The 18,684-nt window shown below is 40.7% G+C and overlaps 1 protein-coding gene across 1 annotated transcript in view; it reads left to right on the top strand.

The window, feature by feature from the left end:
- Positions 1 to 18,684, top strand: part of ITPRID2 (ITPR interacting domain containing 2) — a 31,156-nt gene that overhangs the window by 4,496 nt on the left and 7,976 nt on the right. The window contains exons 5-10 of the mRNA XM_068196034.1: positions 2,633 to 2,705; positions 8,859 to 8,947; positions 12,023 to 13,249; positions 15,886 to 15,966; positions 16,332 to 16,459; positions 17,459 to 17,609. Of these exons, the coding sequence (XP_068052135.1) occupies positions 2,633 to 2,705; positions 8,859 to 8,947; positions 12,023 to 13,249; positions 15,886 to 15,966; positions 16,332 to 16,459; positions 17,459 to 17,609 (1,749 nt within the window). The remainder of the gene's footprint in view (positions 1 to 2,632; positions 2,706 to 8,858; positions 8,948 to 12,022; positions 13,250 to 15,885; positions 15,967 to 16,331; positions 16,460 to 17,458; positions 17,610 to 18,684) is intronic.

An 18,684-nucleotide genomic window follows, 5' to 3' on the forward strand; every position in this document is an offset into this window, starting at 1 on the left:
ACAGTGAATGGTGAAGTGATGATTTAGAAGATACTGTGACTGGTGTCATATTGTCATGACAAGCTCTACTAGATCAAATAATGTTGTAGCTGAAGGCAGTCATTAAGCAAAAAAAAAAGGTAATCCAGCCTCTTGTGTTTCCTATCACTTGTTTATTCCAGTGTGTCCTACCCATATATTGTGTGGCCATCTACTGAACCAGAACAAAGGATTAGTCCAGTTAAGAGGGGGGAAAAGAAACTCAGTGTATTTTGATCTATTTCTTTTTCCTGGCTTAGTTTTCAGCCAGATAATTTTCTTGGTACAGCTTGATGTGTAGCTACAAAAATGTTTGCATTGGCACAATTGGATGGGACTGAGCAGCAATGCATTTTGCCATATATTTCAGAGGAGAAATCCATTTTTGGTACCCTCGGGCAAAACTGAAACAATGTATTTTATATACATTTATATGCATGTCTGGATATTAAGAAGAGGTGTGGTTTTTTCCTTCAGAGTAAGTTGGCTGTAAAGACTCGCTGAATTCTGTGCAAGTGCAGTGTATTTGCGTAGTTTTGGTTGCACACTGTGTGCAGTGATGCCAGGCATAAACACAGCTGTTTTGGCAAGACAACATATGATGTGGGATGGAATTGTGGTGAATTTTTTGTTCATGCAATATAGTATATACTTATCAACTGCCTACAGTTCACTGGGAGGGAGGGATTCAGTTTTGCTGAAGACATTTTAGAACAATTCCTGGCAGTGTGATTTTGTTTTTGTGAGTCTCTAAGCAGGGTGTAATGAACAATAAACTGTACTAGAAACAGTGACAGTAACTCCTCCCCCTGTTTTCCTAGTTTGGCTTGGAGTGCATTCTTATGTATAAGAAAGATGACAGATATATCAAGGAAGTTCTTTCCAAGGCTTACAAATGCCTTGGAGGTTTGCGTGCCCTTCGGAAGTCTGTAGCTGTGAAGATAGCTAGTGTGGGAGTGAGTCAGGGCAGGATTTCCCCCAAACACCCACTTCTGAGGTGTGACAGTCCTGAAGGTCACTTACCAGCATGAGTATTGGCTGGAGGGATGGGGAAAGAGCTTCTGTGTGCTTGAGGAGCTGCACCGGGCTGAGGACACAGTTGGAATGCTTTCTCCCTGCCAAGGACAGGAGGTGGATGGTATTTAAATGAGAAGAAGCTTAGCTTTTGGAAGGCTGCAAATTTAGCCATCAGAAGCTGGGAGGTTTGAGAGAATCAAGACACATTTACTGGAAGGCCAGTTTTATTAAAGCGTCTGTATATTACTTGCTGTTCCTTGTTAAAAAAATGCAATCTAAATTTTTCCTAATCTTAAATGGGGAGCGCCTTCTATGCTCCCCTGCACTTGGATGAAATAAGGATTTACCCCTTTGGTACAGCCTTCATCTCCTAAAAGAACAGAAGCCACTTGGTTTATCATGCAAAAGTAATGCTGCTCACTTACTAACGGTAAAAAGTTCAGGCCAAGTACTCCTGAAAACCTTTGTAACTAAGAAAATGAACCCTTGTGGCTGCTATACACATGAGATCAATGCAAATATAACCTCTACTTTAGCCAAATACTAATTTTGGCTTATCAACATCAGTATCTTGATTTTTACATTTTTAAGTTGATTTGCATGATAATTAATCAACATCAGTATCTTGATTTTTACATTTTTAAGTTGATTTGCATGATAATTTTGAAAGTGGGCTGGCAGCCCACTGGAGGGAAGGGTTGGGGATAGTTGGATGGGGGGGGATTGTGCATGTAGACTTGCGTGTGATCCATTAGGATTTTTTTGGCATCATATGCAAAAAGAGAGAACACTTTCTAGGTTTTGAACCAAACAAAGGCCTCCCTGTTGAGATTTTAGACATATTCTTTTCATTGTTTGAACATTTGCCTGAGAACTGCTTTCTTAATAAGACTGTGTTTCACAAAGTTATTGAGTGAAAGGATTCATTTTTATGTAGTTTCAAATTTCCCAGTTGAAACATGCATGGATCTGAATATGATTCCTTTTCTTTACTGGAAGACATAAGAATTATTTCTACAAGTAGCGGCATGGTCAAGTCTGGAGTAGGTTCTGGCTGGGTCTGGGTCCTTCTGCTGGAGGACTGGTGGCTTGTAGGAAATAGTTGGTAGGGCAGCAGATGACAGTCCATGTGTGCTGACCTCCCAATACATTTTTCTAAATGTATTGTATTTCTTTATATTCAAAGGAAGGGCCAAGGGTTCTGACTGGAAAAAGACAGTAGTGTAAAGGTGGTCAGAGGTGTTGTTACACAGTAATTTTAGTGTTTTGTCAAAGAGGAACTGAGCTCTGTGTTGTCACAGGATGTGATTTCCAGGTCTTTTGTGTGCAGTGGGTAACCAGTGGGGAGGTCTGTGCTCTGCGTGGGAGGTGCTGCCCAAGGATCACTGTTCCTCTCCAGGAGCATTGCTGAATGCCTGGTGAAAGTTGGTTCAAGGAGATCACAGTTTGTTCCTTCAACCAGTACAGGCTGTTCAGTTGGAGGAAAAAACCACCAGAGCCTCCTCCTGCATGTGCAGTGTGTATAGCTTAGGTATTCTTAAGCACAGGAATATATTCCAGTTGGCCTGACAAAATATTCATCTCCTCTTCCTGATAGATCCAGAGTACAGAGGGGGATCTACCTCATGTTTCAGCTACACATCAGCTAGCAGTGACCAAGTCAAGGAAAGGTGAGTAGACTGCAACTTCTGTGAGGACAGCAGACTGCTGAGTGTCCTTCCATCTCTGAAAGGCTGATTCAGATATTTTAAGCTTCTAAAGTTTGTTTTTTTTCTTTTCCTCTCTAGAAATAAAAAAGATCTGGGTTTCTTTTTTAGCTAAATCACAGAACATTACTACAAAGTGGCAGCCAAATTACAGGCAAGACAGCAGCCCTATAACCTCACTGGCTGTTTTCACTTCTGTATAATTGATGATAGTTCAGATGGCCTGAAATGTTAATTCAGATTGTGTGGGATTTTTTTTGCCTTAGTAGATCATGTAATTTAAGATACCCATTTAAACTGAAATTACATTGTTTTAAACCTAAATTGCATGATACATACAACTTTTTCCTATGCACTACTGCTCTGTCTGCAGGCTGCCTGCACAGAAAACTAGTGTCTCTACACCCACGTGGAAACTGTGTCCCATCCATGGAGAACACTGTGCACTGGCTGTTGTGGTTCACTTAGCTTGTGCTTTCATCTCAAATTCTTATTTATGTGTTTTATGGCTTGGGAGGGGGATAAAGCTGATTTTTAAATTTATTTTGTGATTGTTACTTTGCCCATTGTGAGCAAGTGAAGTCCATTCTCTAGCTGATACATTTAATTAAAGACGAACTAGAGCTTGTTGCACTTAGAGAGGTGCTTAGATGCATGCAATTTCTTGGTGAAACATGAATAGCATCTCTAGATAATTAAGAGAGGCAGAAAAACCTGTCTAAATAAACAGAAATCATCTTATTTGCATTAGCACAAATGAGTTGACAGTCTTGTGAACTGTCAGCTGAATTGCATTAACATGGTTGAGCGTGCCCTGGACTAAGTGTTGGAGGGCAATGCCTGGTTATTGGTGATAGCTTGTGCTACTTGTTCATCAGTGTTCTGCACTACACAGCCTGATGCTCACTAAGCTTCCTCTGCTACAAACATAGGCCACTAAGGATTGCCAGAAATTGAATCTCTAACTGTACCCACTACTTCCTTCTTACACGCATCCTCCTTCCTCCACCTGCTTTACATGACTGCATGATAAGAGGTGCAGTCTTCATAGGGCAGGTCTCCTGTTTGCCTGGCCTCTCCAGCTTCAGGGAGGACTTTTCAGAGAAAACCAAGTTAAGGAGCCAGGAGCTGCAGGGAGGAGAAAAAAAAAAAATTAATCTTTTCTGCTCTTCTTCCACCACACAACAAAGAAAAGTGAGATGGTTCCGTGTGTACTTGATGAAAGGTACCAACAGTTACAATGGGACTTCAGTCTGACAGAAGCAGGCTGTGCTTGGTCATGTTTCCCAGGCACTGTGTCCCACCTATTTCTGAATACACTTTGCACAGATTAGTGGTGACCCTTTATTATCAGGCAGGCATTGCCTAGATTTTCTATGACTTATCTGACAAGGGTATCAATGCCTGCACATTTGCTAAAAGTTAGTCTGAGACCAGCATTTTATTTCACCTGGAAGATGCGAAAAAATTTAGGACTTTGTTCTGTGTGGATTTCAGTTAAGTTGCCAAGAGGGAGAACATTTGATGGAGAACTTACGCAAAATGTAAAAAAACTGTAGCCAACTTTTGTTTTTGCAAGTTGTCCAACGTGAGAAAACATAGAGGCCTGCTTTCTCAGAGAGTGGATGTTCACCAAGTTAGAAGGCATCCAAAGTTAGTGGTCACTTATTAAAAATGCTGGCCATTGTGTCTGAATGTGAAATGCCACTCTCACTAGCAATTTCATGCGGTGGGATCAGCATGAAATTCAACCATAGGTCCTCTGTTGCAATGTGATTTCAGTTGACAATCCTTATACAAACCCACCTTTTTCAGTGGTTTCGTCTCTGCGGTGCATAAGCACACATAAACTAAAGATTTGTTCCAGATGAATACTTCCCCTGAAGGAATACTTCTGTACTTCTTTTTTTATGTGGTGGTATTTCTTTGTCAATTAGTAAGGTTGGTGTTCTTTGGTACAGATTATTATAAGCCTTGCAGTGTCATTTTACATGTACACAGAGGGCTGTGGATGCTTTCTCTGAAATTTACAACAGTTTGCAAGGCATGTTAAAAGGGCCTTTAATAAGAAGTGAAGTATTCAAATAAAAAAAAAAAGAGATTCCCTTTCCTACTGAAATAGTCTGGTTGACTGTTGTCTTATGGTTGAACAACACAGTCTGCTATTGCTTAGACTCGCAATTAAAGCATATTTCTTATCTCAGTTGTTTTAGGAACACAAGAATGCAAAGCTGCTAGTTTGCAAACATACAGTGCTGCTAAATGTCCACTACAAAAAAGCATACTGCAAAGTTATCTGGTAGAAAGGTTTGTTAATGCAAAACCAAAATTCTTACTGACATATGATAGAGCAGCACCTTCCATTCCAAAAAATGCCCCAAAAGCAAGACAAATACAGGCACAATGCCTAGAGGAAAAAGTATTCTCAAGTCACTGCAATTCATGAATGTCTGGTTGTTGGCATCAACATGGCTCTGTGAAATTTTGAGTAGCCACAGACCTGTCTCTTTTAAGGCATCCTACGCTGATAGTCAAAAGTGGTTATTGATTTTGCAAATTTAACCCTTGAAAGGGAAGAAAGCACATCATCAGCACTTTGTGTCCTAAGTATATTATTGTATTTATAGCTTTCTGTGGGTGCAGCTCCACAGGAGATTGGAGATGGGGTAGTGAGAAGAAAACATCTGGAACAGATTTAGTATTTGTGGGAGTCTGTGCTTATCTGTCCAGATGCAAGGAGATCCCCAGGGTCTCAGACAGTTTTTGCAGCAGGACTCCCTATTGGGCTGGCTTTGTTAGTGCTGGGGTGCATGGTGTGATCAGTATGTAAAGAAGGGACAGCTGATATTTAATCCCATAATGAAATACCTCATAGTTAAGTTGGGAATGTTAATATTGTCTTGTAAAATACAAAGTGCATTAGAACTTTTCCAGTAGTGCAGGTACAAGAAACAAATATTAAAACTTTATAGACAGTTTCCACATATTTCTTCTCCTCTTCTTTGTGAACAGTTGAATGACTCAGAAGAGGTGAGACTGACACTGGTAGCTCATTATTACGTTACAATAGATGAACTAATAATTTCCCTGACAGGGATGCTCTGATTAATCTGCTCTCACCTTTTGTAAATCATAGATTTGTTTCTTCATCATGTGTTCTTTGTGGAGAACATTTTCAGTATATTTAGTTTATTTATCAATGCACACTTTTGACACATATTCAGTACCTAAATATACTTTGATTTTTTTTTAATATAGTTTAAAACAACAATCCAAGAAGCATTTTAATTTGTGCTCTGTTAAACTGGGATGGGAGTTTGATTGTTCCTGCTGGTTTTGTTTGTTGTAGCTGGTTCCTTCTTCCACACTTTGTTGTTTTCCTGCCCCTGGCTTCCTCCCAGTAGTTCAGAGGATTTTCACTGTGTAGTGTTGACGCTAGCTTTGAGTGGCAGAGTCAGTGTCGTGCAGTGGTACCTTTTTGCAGAAGGTACAAATGCTGTGCTGGGGTTACACAGGGAAGGGATGATCCCAGGCTGGCCCCTATAAACCAATCGTTGGTGCTGAATTTTCTGCACTTGAGGTGAAGAGAAGGGAGTCATATCTCATTGCAAACTCCTTGTCTTAAGAGTCTCCTTTGCCAGGAGGCTGTTTAGTCAAGAGTCAAATGTAACTCTGTGGCTTTTTTTGAAGTGTTTTCCTATTTTCCCCTTGTTTGCTTGAATCTGAGAGATATCCAGGTGCTGTAGAACAGGCTACATAGCTGGGTCAGTATTGCCAAGAGGGTGGATACCATTATGTATCTGTATATCCCAGTGTACTAGTTGGTATTTCCAGTCTTTACAGAACCAAACCTTGTCATTTCACTACTGATTCAGTAGAGATTCCAGCTCTTTATAATTTTTTACTGCATTTGCATCATAGTGGTGTTTGGAGAGCTCTAAGAACTTGTGAAAGACAAGCGTAAGGTGTGCTAGCAGATGACTACTCAGAAAATGTCTTCTGATTTGCTTTAAAATGTTAAAAAATCCTAGCAGCTCTGTAGCACAGAAGGCAAGGGGTAACTGTATAAGGGGGATGTCTCCTTAGGTTGAACCAGGGCAGTTTGAATCTATTCATACTGTGCCAGTCACTTGCCATGGATAAATGAGGCCAGTATGAATGACTGCTCTGGGCTGATCCCTTGCCTGGTGGTATCTGACCTGTAAGGCTGTCAAAGCATGTTCATAAATAACCAGTACTATAGAAAATTATCTGAAAGACTGATTTTAACTTTAGTACTTTGTCTTTGAGAAGCCCAGGAACTGATTTGAGAAAACATATAGATGTAATTTTCCTTTCTATAGCTGAAAAGGAAATACTGACTGAGAAGGAAGCAGAAGGGCAGGTCAATATTCTGTTGAGCAGTAATGAAGTTCATGCACATGAAAACAGATGCTAGCACATGCACTGGTGAATTGCTTTATCTGAACTAATGGGGATCTCTTCCCTAAGAGAGGCTAAGGCTTTCACCAGTAGTGTTTTTTTTTCTTCTTAAATTAAAATTCACCAGATAGGAAAGGGAAAGAGGAGGTCAAAGTGTTTGGCAACAAACTTAGGTAACTATTCACCTTGAAGAAGGTAACAGCTTTCCCCCAGCTTCAGCTGTAGTGACAAGCTGTTCATGGCATGGTCTTTCAGCTGTACTAATTGAATTGGGCAGCTAATAAGATCCAGTTCTCAGGGAAGCAATTTCCATTGTCTTTACTGGGAGTTGGGTGGGGATGTCTGTCTTGAGGTAGAAAAGTTGTTTGTCATCATCGCAGGATATTGTGGCTACCATGATAACAGAGCAGCAGCACAATTTGAAAGGCACTCCCTAAAAGCTGTGTGACATCACTGATACAGAAGCTTAGTGGGCAGTTTGCCTCTACTGGTGTTCACAGGCCGTGCAGGCTCTTACTTATTTCTGTGTTAGTAAAATGTTTATCAAAATTAATACTGAAAAAATTAGTTGTGAATATCCAACAGTTTTCATAATGCATGCCAATGCATTGAGCTATGAACTGGGCTTAATTATATGATGACATTTAACTGGGGCAAAATTCTGCATTGAGCATTTGGGAAGGTAGCAGCAAGTTCTTGCCTAGGGCTCAAGAGGAGAAGGTGGCAGGGGTCTGGGGCTACAGGCCACTGTAGTTACTTCCCTTCTCCAAGATTTTATACTTCTGCTGAGATCTAAAGGTGAGATAAGGCTGTTGCTCACCTCAGGCTGAGTAAAATGTTCCTGGTGCCATATGGTAAACGGTGCACTTGGTGGGTGCTTCCTGTGCCCAGTCAGGAACAATATACATGCAATAGTGTGCTGCAGAGCTTGCTGAGATCTCCCTGCAAAGCTGCTTAGTGAGTGCAGTGCTTGCACCAGAGGAAATCACTCCTGGGAAGCACTTAGGGGTTTAGAGCCTCTTTAGGCTATTTTAATGCTTACCTAATGAGAGTAGAAGGGAACAAGCAGAAGGATCTTACCTCTTGTGTATAAAATGAGCACTGGGAATGGGCTTTGGCAAATTGCCCATTGATGTGTAAGGGATGTCCTGCATTTGTCTGCTAGCCCAGTGGAGGACCCTCTCCAGCAGTTGGCAGAGTCCTCCACATGGCCCTCTCTGCCCATGTGATGCTGTCCCATCGGGTGGGTGGGATGATGGAGGCTGGTAGGAGACCAGTGATCTTCAGTATCTCCATGATCAGGAGAGGTGTCAAATCTGTACTTTTCAACACAAAAGCAACTCTTCCACTGCCTGTGTGTGAATTAATCAGTGATGGGATTTTGTGACAGGAAAACTCCAGCAGTGGCAATATCTGCAGAGGTTTTTTACTACAGCACAGGAAGGAGAAATTTAAAAAATTGTTTCTCTTCCACTGCTGCTTTAAGTTTCACAAGTGGGGCTTTGGGTGAGAGACATTTTGCTTGAAACAAACAAGTTGCTTCTCTGTTTTGTTCAAAGTGGAATCTGAAAAACAATTGTATTATCCACTTAATGTTACTTTGCTGTAAAAGGAAAGCTTGTATTGAATGTGACTGGTCTTGAAAGGCTGTGATTTGTAAAGCAGTTACAGTTGGGGTTTGGTTGTTTTAAACAGATCAGCTGTTAAGGACAGCAAGTCAGCACTCTGACAGCAGTGGCTTCGCAGAGGACTCTACAGATTGTTCTCCATTCAATCAGCTTCAGGTAAGGTTCTCATCCTGTGGTTGAAATACTCCTGATTAGTATGAAACAGTAGGGGAGGGTAGGAGGGATGTTGATGTTTGACTACTATTGTGACTGTCAGTCTAGATCCTATAAAATCATTATTTTCAGAGCTGGACCTGCCGAGTCCCTGTGTTCAAATTTGAAAGCCTTTGTGGTAGGTTAATGGTAAACTTGGGACAGGAATAAGCTCTAAATTCTGTATGTTCTGTTTGCTGTTACTGGTGTATCTTTTCTCACTGTCAGTTCCTCTCAATAGTGGGTAGAGATTAAGGTCCTGAAACATTATAGCTATTCTGCTGATTGTTTAATTTTTTTATAATTTTTGCCTTCCCACTTTCCTTGTTCTTCTCTCCCCCGCCCCCTGCATATTTTTCTTTTTTCTTTTTTTTTTAATTAACAACTGACAGAAAATGAAAACAATTTCACACTAGCTTTACTGTGAAGATAGACTAATTTTAGTTGATCTTGACTTTCCATGCTCTTTCTTGTTCCAGTTTCTTTGATCTTAGTCCCAGAAATTGCTATGATGCTGACCAGAGACCTCATGTCTTAGGGAAAGCTGTTGTTCCAGCTTAGTGTTGGGGTGTCTGCTCAATACACATGCTTGCACAGCATTGTATCTGATATTTTGGAGAGCTGTTCTCCTAAAACATTCACACAGTAATAGCCATGATTTGATTGGCCTGTCAGTCAGTCAGAGAAAAGCCTTGAGTTGGATCCTATTCTCAAGGCCAGATATTCCTGGGATCTAGACCACAGCCCAAAGGAATAGATGGGATTCTGGGTACCTCAGCAATTTCATTTCTATAGCTTGTATCTACTGAACTGTTTCTTATGCTACCATATGTTTCTTCTCCCTTGTGGCACACCAAGCATTTTAAAAGCTGTTGGGCAGTAACTAGGAAGAGTTTTTTCACCCTCTTCATCCATCAGTGTTGCTTTTTCATTTTGGTACTGGAATTCTGGGTTTTCTGATTTAGTAGTTCTTCAACTGAGTACCAAAATAAAAGCCAAGGCAGTGTTAGTCTTTGTCTCCCTTAAACATCAGCTTAATGCTTTCCAAGAGCAAGAAAGGGAGTAATAATGAATAAAGGGAAAAATGATCCCGAGTCCCTGCAAAGAGCATAAGCATCTGACATACTTGTTCAGCTCTCTACAGAGCTGTGAACACACCGAAGTTGACAGGCATGTTAGAAGGTGACTTAGAGGAGAATTGGTCACTCCTAAATTTTATGTTGGTTGCAACCTGATTAAGATCCCACTTAAGAGCATACTCAAAAGTATGATGCAGCTAAGTACCCTTTCACTGGAATATTGCTGGAGTTTATCTGTGTTGGCTGTAAAGGGAAGAGATTTTTTTGCTTTCTGTTATGCTGTTTTGAAAAGGTGTATTGAGGCTGCATGAGGTTTATGCCATGGCATTGCTAGGCTCTCCTCCACCACCTTCACTCCTTAATTCAGACCAAGTGCTGAGCTGAATTCAGAAAATACGGGTGAATGATGCAGCTAGGGAAAATGAGAACTTGGCAGCTGGAGAAGAGAACCTGTGTAAAGATGAAGGGGATACAGAGGAGTATATGTTGTTTCTTAAAAGTATGGTAATTTAGTGCCATCTACTGTCAAATTATTGACTCTAGCTTCCATAGGCTTCCTCTGAAGCTCAGGAGAGAACTCAAAATTTGCACCATATTGCCTTTCATCTCTGACTTCCAAAATTAAGATTTCTGAGGGAGATTTTGACATTGAGATAGGATATTTTGCGAGGGGGAGTTCGTGTTACCAAAGAAGCCAGAATTCTCCATCCGAGTTCTTATGCCTTGCTCATAATTGAACAATGTGATGGAGGATTAGGGCACAGATAGGCACACATGTAGCCCACGTGATTTCACCTAAACGTTATAATCTTTTGCTCATTTAGTACCTTTAACTTGAAAGCCATCTGGACCTCCACATTCTTTCACAATAATTTGTGGCTGTGTCAGTGAGTGCCATGTTAGGTATGTACTTGTGAAGGTGACATTCATGGATGAAATCTTCTAGATGGTTGGAGAAGGAACTATTGCCTGACAAACATCATAAGTAATCTCTTTAGAAGGAACTAATAATTAATATCCTAATGGCAGCAAGAACTGCAGAAAGTAGAGATGGGAAAAATTCTAGTTCATGCATCAATTATGGTAAATTTCCAAGAGTGTACTTTATACCACATACTCTTAGGGAAATGTCTTGTGCACTTGTAAATACAGCAGTCAATCAGGCCAGCTTAAAAAATATGCTTTACAATGAATTGATCTCTTATTTTTTTCCTTTCTGTTAGATGCTTTTCCTGCCATTTGTTATCTGTTAAATTAGCAACTCCCTCATTTATGTGCTCTGGTTTAAACTGTGATGTAGAATGAAAAGGGGAAGAAGTATCGGGAGAAAGGAAGGAAGGGCTAATAGTACCGGATGTGGTCTTTAACTGAGATTCACATCCTAATGTGATATTCTCAGTCTTTAACAATTCTTTATTTAAACAGGCTTAGTTTATGGGCAGATTGGCTTTCCCATTCTTGGTGTTGTCCTGTAACACATTTTCACTACAGTCTGCAGTTCTCCTCACTTCTCTGTATACATTTCCTAATTCTGCCCTTCATTTCACTGTTGCGAACCTTCATAAATGGGAAATGCTTTGTACCATGACCCAGCTATCTGTTTGTCATCACTACCTAAAATACTAGCATTGTATTCTTCTAGCTCTTACTCTTTTGCCACTTCTATTCTTCTTAAAATATTGAATTTATTGTCAAATCAAAGGAATGTGTGAAGAATTTTCACTTTAGGAAAATAAAAACCTCCTTTTGGTGCCATACTTCATTGTACTCCTAATGTATCTGATACTATGGTTTCTTTGTTCTCCTTCACCATTTTTCTTGCACACTAAGTGCATTATTCTTTCTGCTCCCCACCCCAATGCCCAATGAAGGTATTCTTGGACTCTGGGCCTGACTCCTGAGAAGGCAGTAGTTGAATCTCCAGTATGTTCAGTCCTTTGCTGTCTCATATCTTTCCTAGGTTCAGGAGTCTTTGCAGGGCATGGGAAGCAGTGCTGACAGCTGTGACAGTGAAACAACTGTGACATCGCACAGTGAGGAACAGAAGACACCGATAGCCAAGGAACTGCCCTGTTTTGATAAGTTTGAGGAGGAGGAGGAGGAAGATGATGAGGAGGAGGAGGATTATGATGATGATGAAGAGGATATTATCTCTCAAGTAGAGAGACGAAAGGTAGGGGAATCTTCTGATAGCAGAAGGAGCGAAGACAGAAAAATTAGTGACTGTAAAACTGAACAAAATCAAGGACAAGAAAGTAAGTCATCTCATATATCAGAGACAGTCCAAGGAGAGGTCAGCTCTAAAGAGGAAGACAATTCCAGTGAGCAAAAAGAATCAGACCTGCTGGAGGAAGGCAGAGTGTTAGAGTTTCCTCAGTATCACACACACCATATTCTCAAGTCGATGCAGTCTCTGGAAGGTGATGGCTCCTCCACATCATCTGTGGATAGAGTTCAGGTTGCCTTGCAAAGAGCTGAGATGAGGATCATCAACTCACCTGACTCCAAGGCCAGGTGCACTCTGCTTAAGTCGAAAGATCTTCTGAGGAAGCAGCGACTCTGGTTTGCTGAATCGGGCTATCCTCTAAGGCGCTCTCAGTCTCTCCCAACTGCATTGCTGAATCCAGTGAAAGTGGTGTCCTCTGTGAATGTTCAGTTAACTCCAGGAAAAGAGACTCTCTGCAGTCCTCCTTCTTTCACCTACAAGTACACACAAATGGAGGAGGACAAGGAAGCAGCATCTGAGAATGACAGAAGTGAGGATGAGGCAGCCTCCAGCCATCCTGTGTGCAAATCCACACTGTTTATTGCGCCTTCGTTCTCCAAGAAAGAGCTGCCCCAGGCTGGGCCCAGCAGGCTGTCTGAAGAGCTCAGTCCCACCAGGGTACAGAGCTGCCCCCTGCACACGCCAGCAGCCATGTCCCGGTCCACATGCTCCCTCCATTCCCTCCCCACCGAGTGGCAGGACAGGCCACTGTGCGAGCACATGAGGACGCTCAGCACCCACAGTGTCCCAAGCATCTCTGGCTCTTCCTTCAGTGCCATGCTTTCCCCCTTCAGCTGTCCCTACTTTCCAAGGCATGGAGTTCCTCATCGTTCTCCTGCCATGAACCCACCCTCCACTGTGGAGATGCAGCTACGCAGGGTCCTACATGACATCAGAAACTCTCTGCAGAACCTCTCGCAGGTAAGAGGAAGCCTCATTTTGCACCTGGACAAAGGGGCTCCTTATTTTATCCTTACCAAACCAAGGTGATTACTTGAATATTCCTTTGTATAGTTCAACTGCTTAGGAAAAATAAAGATTCTTTGCTCAAGTCTGATTTGCTACTGTTCTAGGAGCTTCTGTTTAAACAGGCAAGTTTAAAGTGTTCAAAGATGGGAGTTTTAGGTTAGATATTAGGAAAAAGTTTTTCACCCAGAGGGTTGTTGGGCACTGGAACAGGCTCCCCATGGAAGTCACAGCTCCAAGCATGGTGGAGTTCAAGAAGAATTTGGGCAATGGTCTCAGGCACATGGTGTTACTCTTGGGGCTGTCCTGTGCCGGGCCAGGACTTGGACTTTGATGACTCTTGTGGGTCCCTTCCAAGTCAATATATTCTATGATTCTAGGATCATCTTTTCAATGCTCCACTTTTTTTGCATTTAATGTTTTCTAGTTGCAGTTGACCCAGACTGATTTTTTCCAGTATTTTTTTTTTTTAGCTTTTATGAATATTCTTGGATGGAAGGGAGGAACAGTGTACTCTTTATCAGCTCTTATTTTAAGATGAGAATCATTAGCTTTAGATTTAAAAATGCATATTTATAGAATCACAGAATGGTCTGGTCAATCCTTTGATTTATCTTCTCTTTGCCATACTTCTCATCCAGCTGTTAAAAATGTATTTTTTTCCTTACAAGTCACAAAGCTTCAATAATGATGTCAGTGATTGATCTCTGTGTATTTCTGTGCTTTTTCATGCCAATCTTTTTCACTTGTAACTTTGGAGCTAGCCAACATGTTCTTGATACTATCAGTCTTTTATTAAGAACTGATTTTGTCAGAGCATGTGAAGTTTTTAGTCCATCTTATCACTCAGAGAAGAAAAGCTTGAGAATGCAAGCACATAAGTTTTACCAATTTCTGCCACACCTTCTGCTCCTCCTCTCCTAATTGCCAGCTGTTCCTCCTCTGCCATCCTGGTTCTGCTGTTTTCTTAGGTAGTGATCCAACTTAGGATCCTGCAAGCTCCTGCAGGACGTTATGTGGGCAAAGCAGTTACAGACTCTGTTCATTTATATGTGAATATGTGAATACTGTTCAGTTTTAGACCTAAAATTTCTGTGCATTTAACCCAAGAGCAAAATGCACCTGCCTGCACCATATTACAGGTGGGAGGCTGTAGTGGGCTTTTTTGGGCCCCTGTTATTTTTTTGACTTTGCCACTTGTCAGAATTTAGAGGTGAGTCCAGTCTTCTTTTGGTTGTATTAGCTGGTCCTGCTTCTCAGAACAAGTTTTGGTACTGTGACCAGCTCTGCAGCAGGAGGCTGTGGTCACCTGTGTTTTATGTCACCCATTGCTCAAGGTGGTGTTCATGGTGTGCCTGGGAGAAAGTGTTTGCAGAACTTAACCTTCTCTAGAGAATTCTCCCAAGTGTACCAATTGCAGCCTTGATCTGTGTAAGGTTACAGTGTGCTCAGTACTTCTACCACACATACCATGCTAACTACACCTGCTGAAAAAGAAATCTCTGTATTACATCCAGTACTCAAGCTGGTTCAGTCAAAAAAAAAAAAAAAGGCATTGGAGGGAATAATAACATTAACCCACTTGTTCTTCTTCAAGCATATTTTGTCTAAATTAGTTTCATTTTGGGGGCTTGGTCCTTCTCACAGCAGAGATTGGTTTTGTACAGTAGAGATTGAGTTTGGCACATAGCATACTCAGTGGCTAAAGAAAAAGTTGAGATGGTTAAAAATATGATTCTAAGAGAGAATAAGGAGGAGTAGATAAGTTGCTGATAGGGGACAGAGGAAGCTGGCAGAGGAAAGATAAACCCATCCCCTTGATGTGATCATGTTGGAGCAATACTTCTCTATATGAATGAACATGCTTCAGATTTTCCATGGCATATCAATAGTCCTTTGAATTCTTTCAAAATTATATTGGACAAGCTGTCTTTCATGTTTGAGAAGGTAAATATTTTTGCTGTTTCCACTGTTCTTTGTTGTGCTGTGTCTCTACATGTAACAAACCCCTGGATTTTATCTGTTTGCTCCATGTGTTGTTGCAACATGCAAATAGAAAATCTTCAGCAATCTTGTTTTCATGAGAGATCATTAGCAAGCTGGGGTCTTTGGATGTTGGCAACATAGTGAAATTGAAAACCAAAATGAACAAAAATTCCCCAAACTAAGAACTGAAGAAAATCCCATGACAAATTTGACTATAATCATGATTTCAAAATGGGACACAGTTTAATTTGCTCAGTTTTGGTTTTGGAATTGATCTTTTTATCATTCACTGAGACAATTGAGACTACTAAGTTTTCAAGCATAAAATGCTTTGTGCAGAAAAAGTTAGTTTTTATTTCTACTCACTGTGTCAGACAGGATTCATTTGGCTTTTCACCAGCAGCACACTTGCATTGCTGAGCTTTGTTGCACATGTGTCAGTTAAGAAGTGGTGCTGCCATTTTGTAAGGTTGCCTACTTGCAGCACAGTATTTCCATGGATTGCAGAAATCTCAATGCCAGAAGGTTGTGTTTAAACAGTGGCTGCTTTTGGAGTGTCTGTGCATTCGATTTCCCATTTCAAATTGTTTGTTTCTTCTCCCTAGTACCCAGTGATGAGGGGTCAGGATCTTTCAGCTGCCACTGGTTACACTACTCAGAGATCATCCATTCTACCTCTCTATGAAGTAAGTGACCCTGTTTATGGAGTGGTACTCAGTTGAAATAAAATACAAGAAAACATCCTAAATGTCACAGATTGTGCTAACTTTGGGCTGTTCCTCATCTTTGTTATCAAGAGAGAACTTCCTGCAAATAATGTTAAAAAGGAATTAATATAAATACTGTTTCATGTGTTTGCTTGTATGATACAGCTGAAAATGCTGGTTTTTTGAGTCATTGTGATGGCACAACATGCAGCTTCCATCATATGCTGAAGTTGCTGAGGTGCTGTCAACTCAAAGGGCTCACCCGGGCAAATGTGGTTACAGGACCCAAACTTACTTTAATTTGTTGTCCCATGGAATTCATTATTATATTTTTATTTCCCCAGAATACTTTCCAGGAGCTACAAGTGGTGAGGAGAAATCTAAATTTATTCAGAACCCAAATGATGGATTTGGAATTGACTATGTTGCGTCAACAGACCACAGTTTATCAGCACATGACAGAGGAGGAAAGGTAAAATTACCTTTTTAAAAAACAAAAAAAGAGAAAATACTCTGGTGTGTCAGAAAATGTGTTACAGCCCTTGAAATCAGCAAGAAATCTATTAGTTTTAGTTTGAGCAGGGTTGGAGATGAGTTTTTTGGCAAAATCTTACTTACTCTTTTCTTTATACATCTTCATTCTAGAGTTTTTTACTCTTTGTTTCTTCCAATCCCTATTTCTCACTAATTAATTTTTTTCTGTATCCTTTCTCCAAAGTGATTCTACAGCTGCAAATTTTAAGGATTGTTATCATAGGATACTTGAACATAGAATATTGCAGGGGAAAAAAAATCTGAAAGATTTTATTTTAGATCACTCCCATTTTCGTAGATGTAAATAAAGAATGAACACTCTAGCATTCAGATGCCTTTCCAGCTTTCAGTGGCTACTCAGCAGGCTACAGATGGCATTCATATTCTGGCTCTGTGTGATTGTGTTCGCCAGGAGTTGCAGTAGCAGCAGATGTGGAACAATTTTTGAAACTGATTATATATTTAGTTTAGTTGAATCAGCTCTTGGCCTATCACTTTAAAAGTAAACATGTTTGAAATCAGTTGGCTGCCTTGGACTGTGGCTTCCTGGCCAAAATGTAGCTGTGAGTGCTGGGGAATCTATAACCATGCAGGAGAGGTAACATGTGATTACTGCGTTGCTCTGTGGTGCTTGTTATTATCAGTTTTAATTTGCATTTGATTAGATATATGTAGAAATACTGATTTCTTCTGCATTTAAAGCTAAAATTTTTGGAGAAGGTTCTGTGGTACACTACGTTGTTTTGTTTTTTCTATGGACTGATACATATTTTCTATAAATGGAAAAAGACTTCTGTGCCATGTAGGCATTCAGCTAACATTTCTGTGTTCTGCTTTGAATTCCCTTGTCCTTTACTTGTGGCATGCCGTGCTCAGTCACCTCTTTGAGCTGAGTGCAGTGAATGCTTTTGTTCTTTTTGTGATGGCCTTGCTGTAGATTCGAAGCTGATCAGCTGCAGAGCCTGAGGAAGTCTGTCCGCATGGAGCTACAGGAGTTGGAGATGCAGTTGGAAGAACGTCTGCTTGCCTTGGAAGACCAGCTCAGAAGTCTGCACATGTCTTCACCTTACAGACCTCAGGCACACATAGTAAGTATTAGTTCTGCAACAACATTGTTTTTTCTCAATGTAATGCTCATCACAGAATTGTAGAATAGTTTGGGTTGGAAGGGACCTTTTAAAGATCATCTAGCCAACCCTCCTGCAATGAGCAGGGACAAATAATAACTGTTATAACTCTTGGAGTGGGATGGAATCTAATGACGCCCTGTGTACTATCAGGGGTCATATTGTCTCATTTTCAGTCAGTATTTCACCTTGGGGAAAAGGTGTGTGACTTTCTTGGTGTTCATACATATCAATACATACCTCGTGGGATTTTAGGGCTGAGAAAGGCAGACCTCTTCTGTCAGTGCTTTCTTCTCTTTCCTCTTCATGACCCTGAATTTTCACAGTTTTGGTAGCTAAGGTTCATGTCTAAAATCTTTGGAGCATGGTGATGGGTTTTCTCTTGAGAGATGAGGACAGAGAGCTGAGACATTAACAGTGTTTATCTACCAAGAAACAGACTGTGCTTTCTCTCTAGCTCTGCCAATCCATGGGAACAAAAACAAAGCAAAACAAAAACAACAACAAAAAAAAACCCACAAAAACAAACCAAAACCAAAAAAACCCACAGAGAAAAACCCAAACCAAACCAAAAAAAAAGGGGAAAATCCCATTGTCATGAGTTTTTTCCTCCATTGCCTTTTGTAGCTCCTTCAGATGAATGCATGGCTCCCTGACAAACAGTGGGAGAAGCTCTGCTTCCACAAGCACTCCCCAAAAGCACAAGAATGGGGATAAAAGGCATTTGACTGTGTTTATTGGTGGCATGGCAATATACTTACTCTTATTTTTCACTCAGCAAAATACTGTTCCTCTCTTTTTGTACTGCAGTTCTGTCATCAGCCAAACAAAAGAAGCACAGACAAAAAATAGCATATATTCTTCCTGCATTTCATTTCTCTTTCTTATCCAATCCTCTTCTGTAGAAGCAGCACAGGCCACATCTTCCTCTTCAGTATTTTGTCATGGGCAAAAAATTGAAACACAAGAACAGGAAAATATGGTATTACTGTGATCTCAAGCCAAACTTGAGTTCTTTGAACTGTATAAGTATCTT

This window comes from Anomalospiza imberbis, chromosome 7 (genome assembly GCF_031753505.1).
Source record: "Anomalospiza imberbis isolate Cuckoo-Finch-1a 21T00152 chromosome 7, ASM3175350v1, whole genome shotgun sequence".
Taxonomy (NCBI): domain Eukaryota; kingdom Metazoa; phylum Chordata; class Aves; order Passeriformes; family Viduidae; genus Anomalospiza; species Anomalospiza imberbis.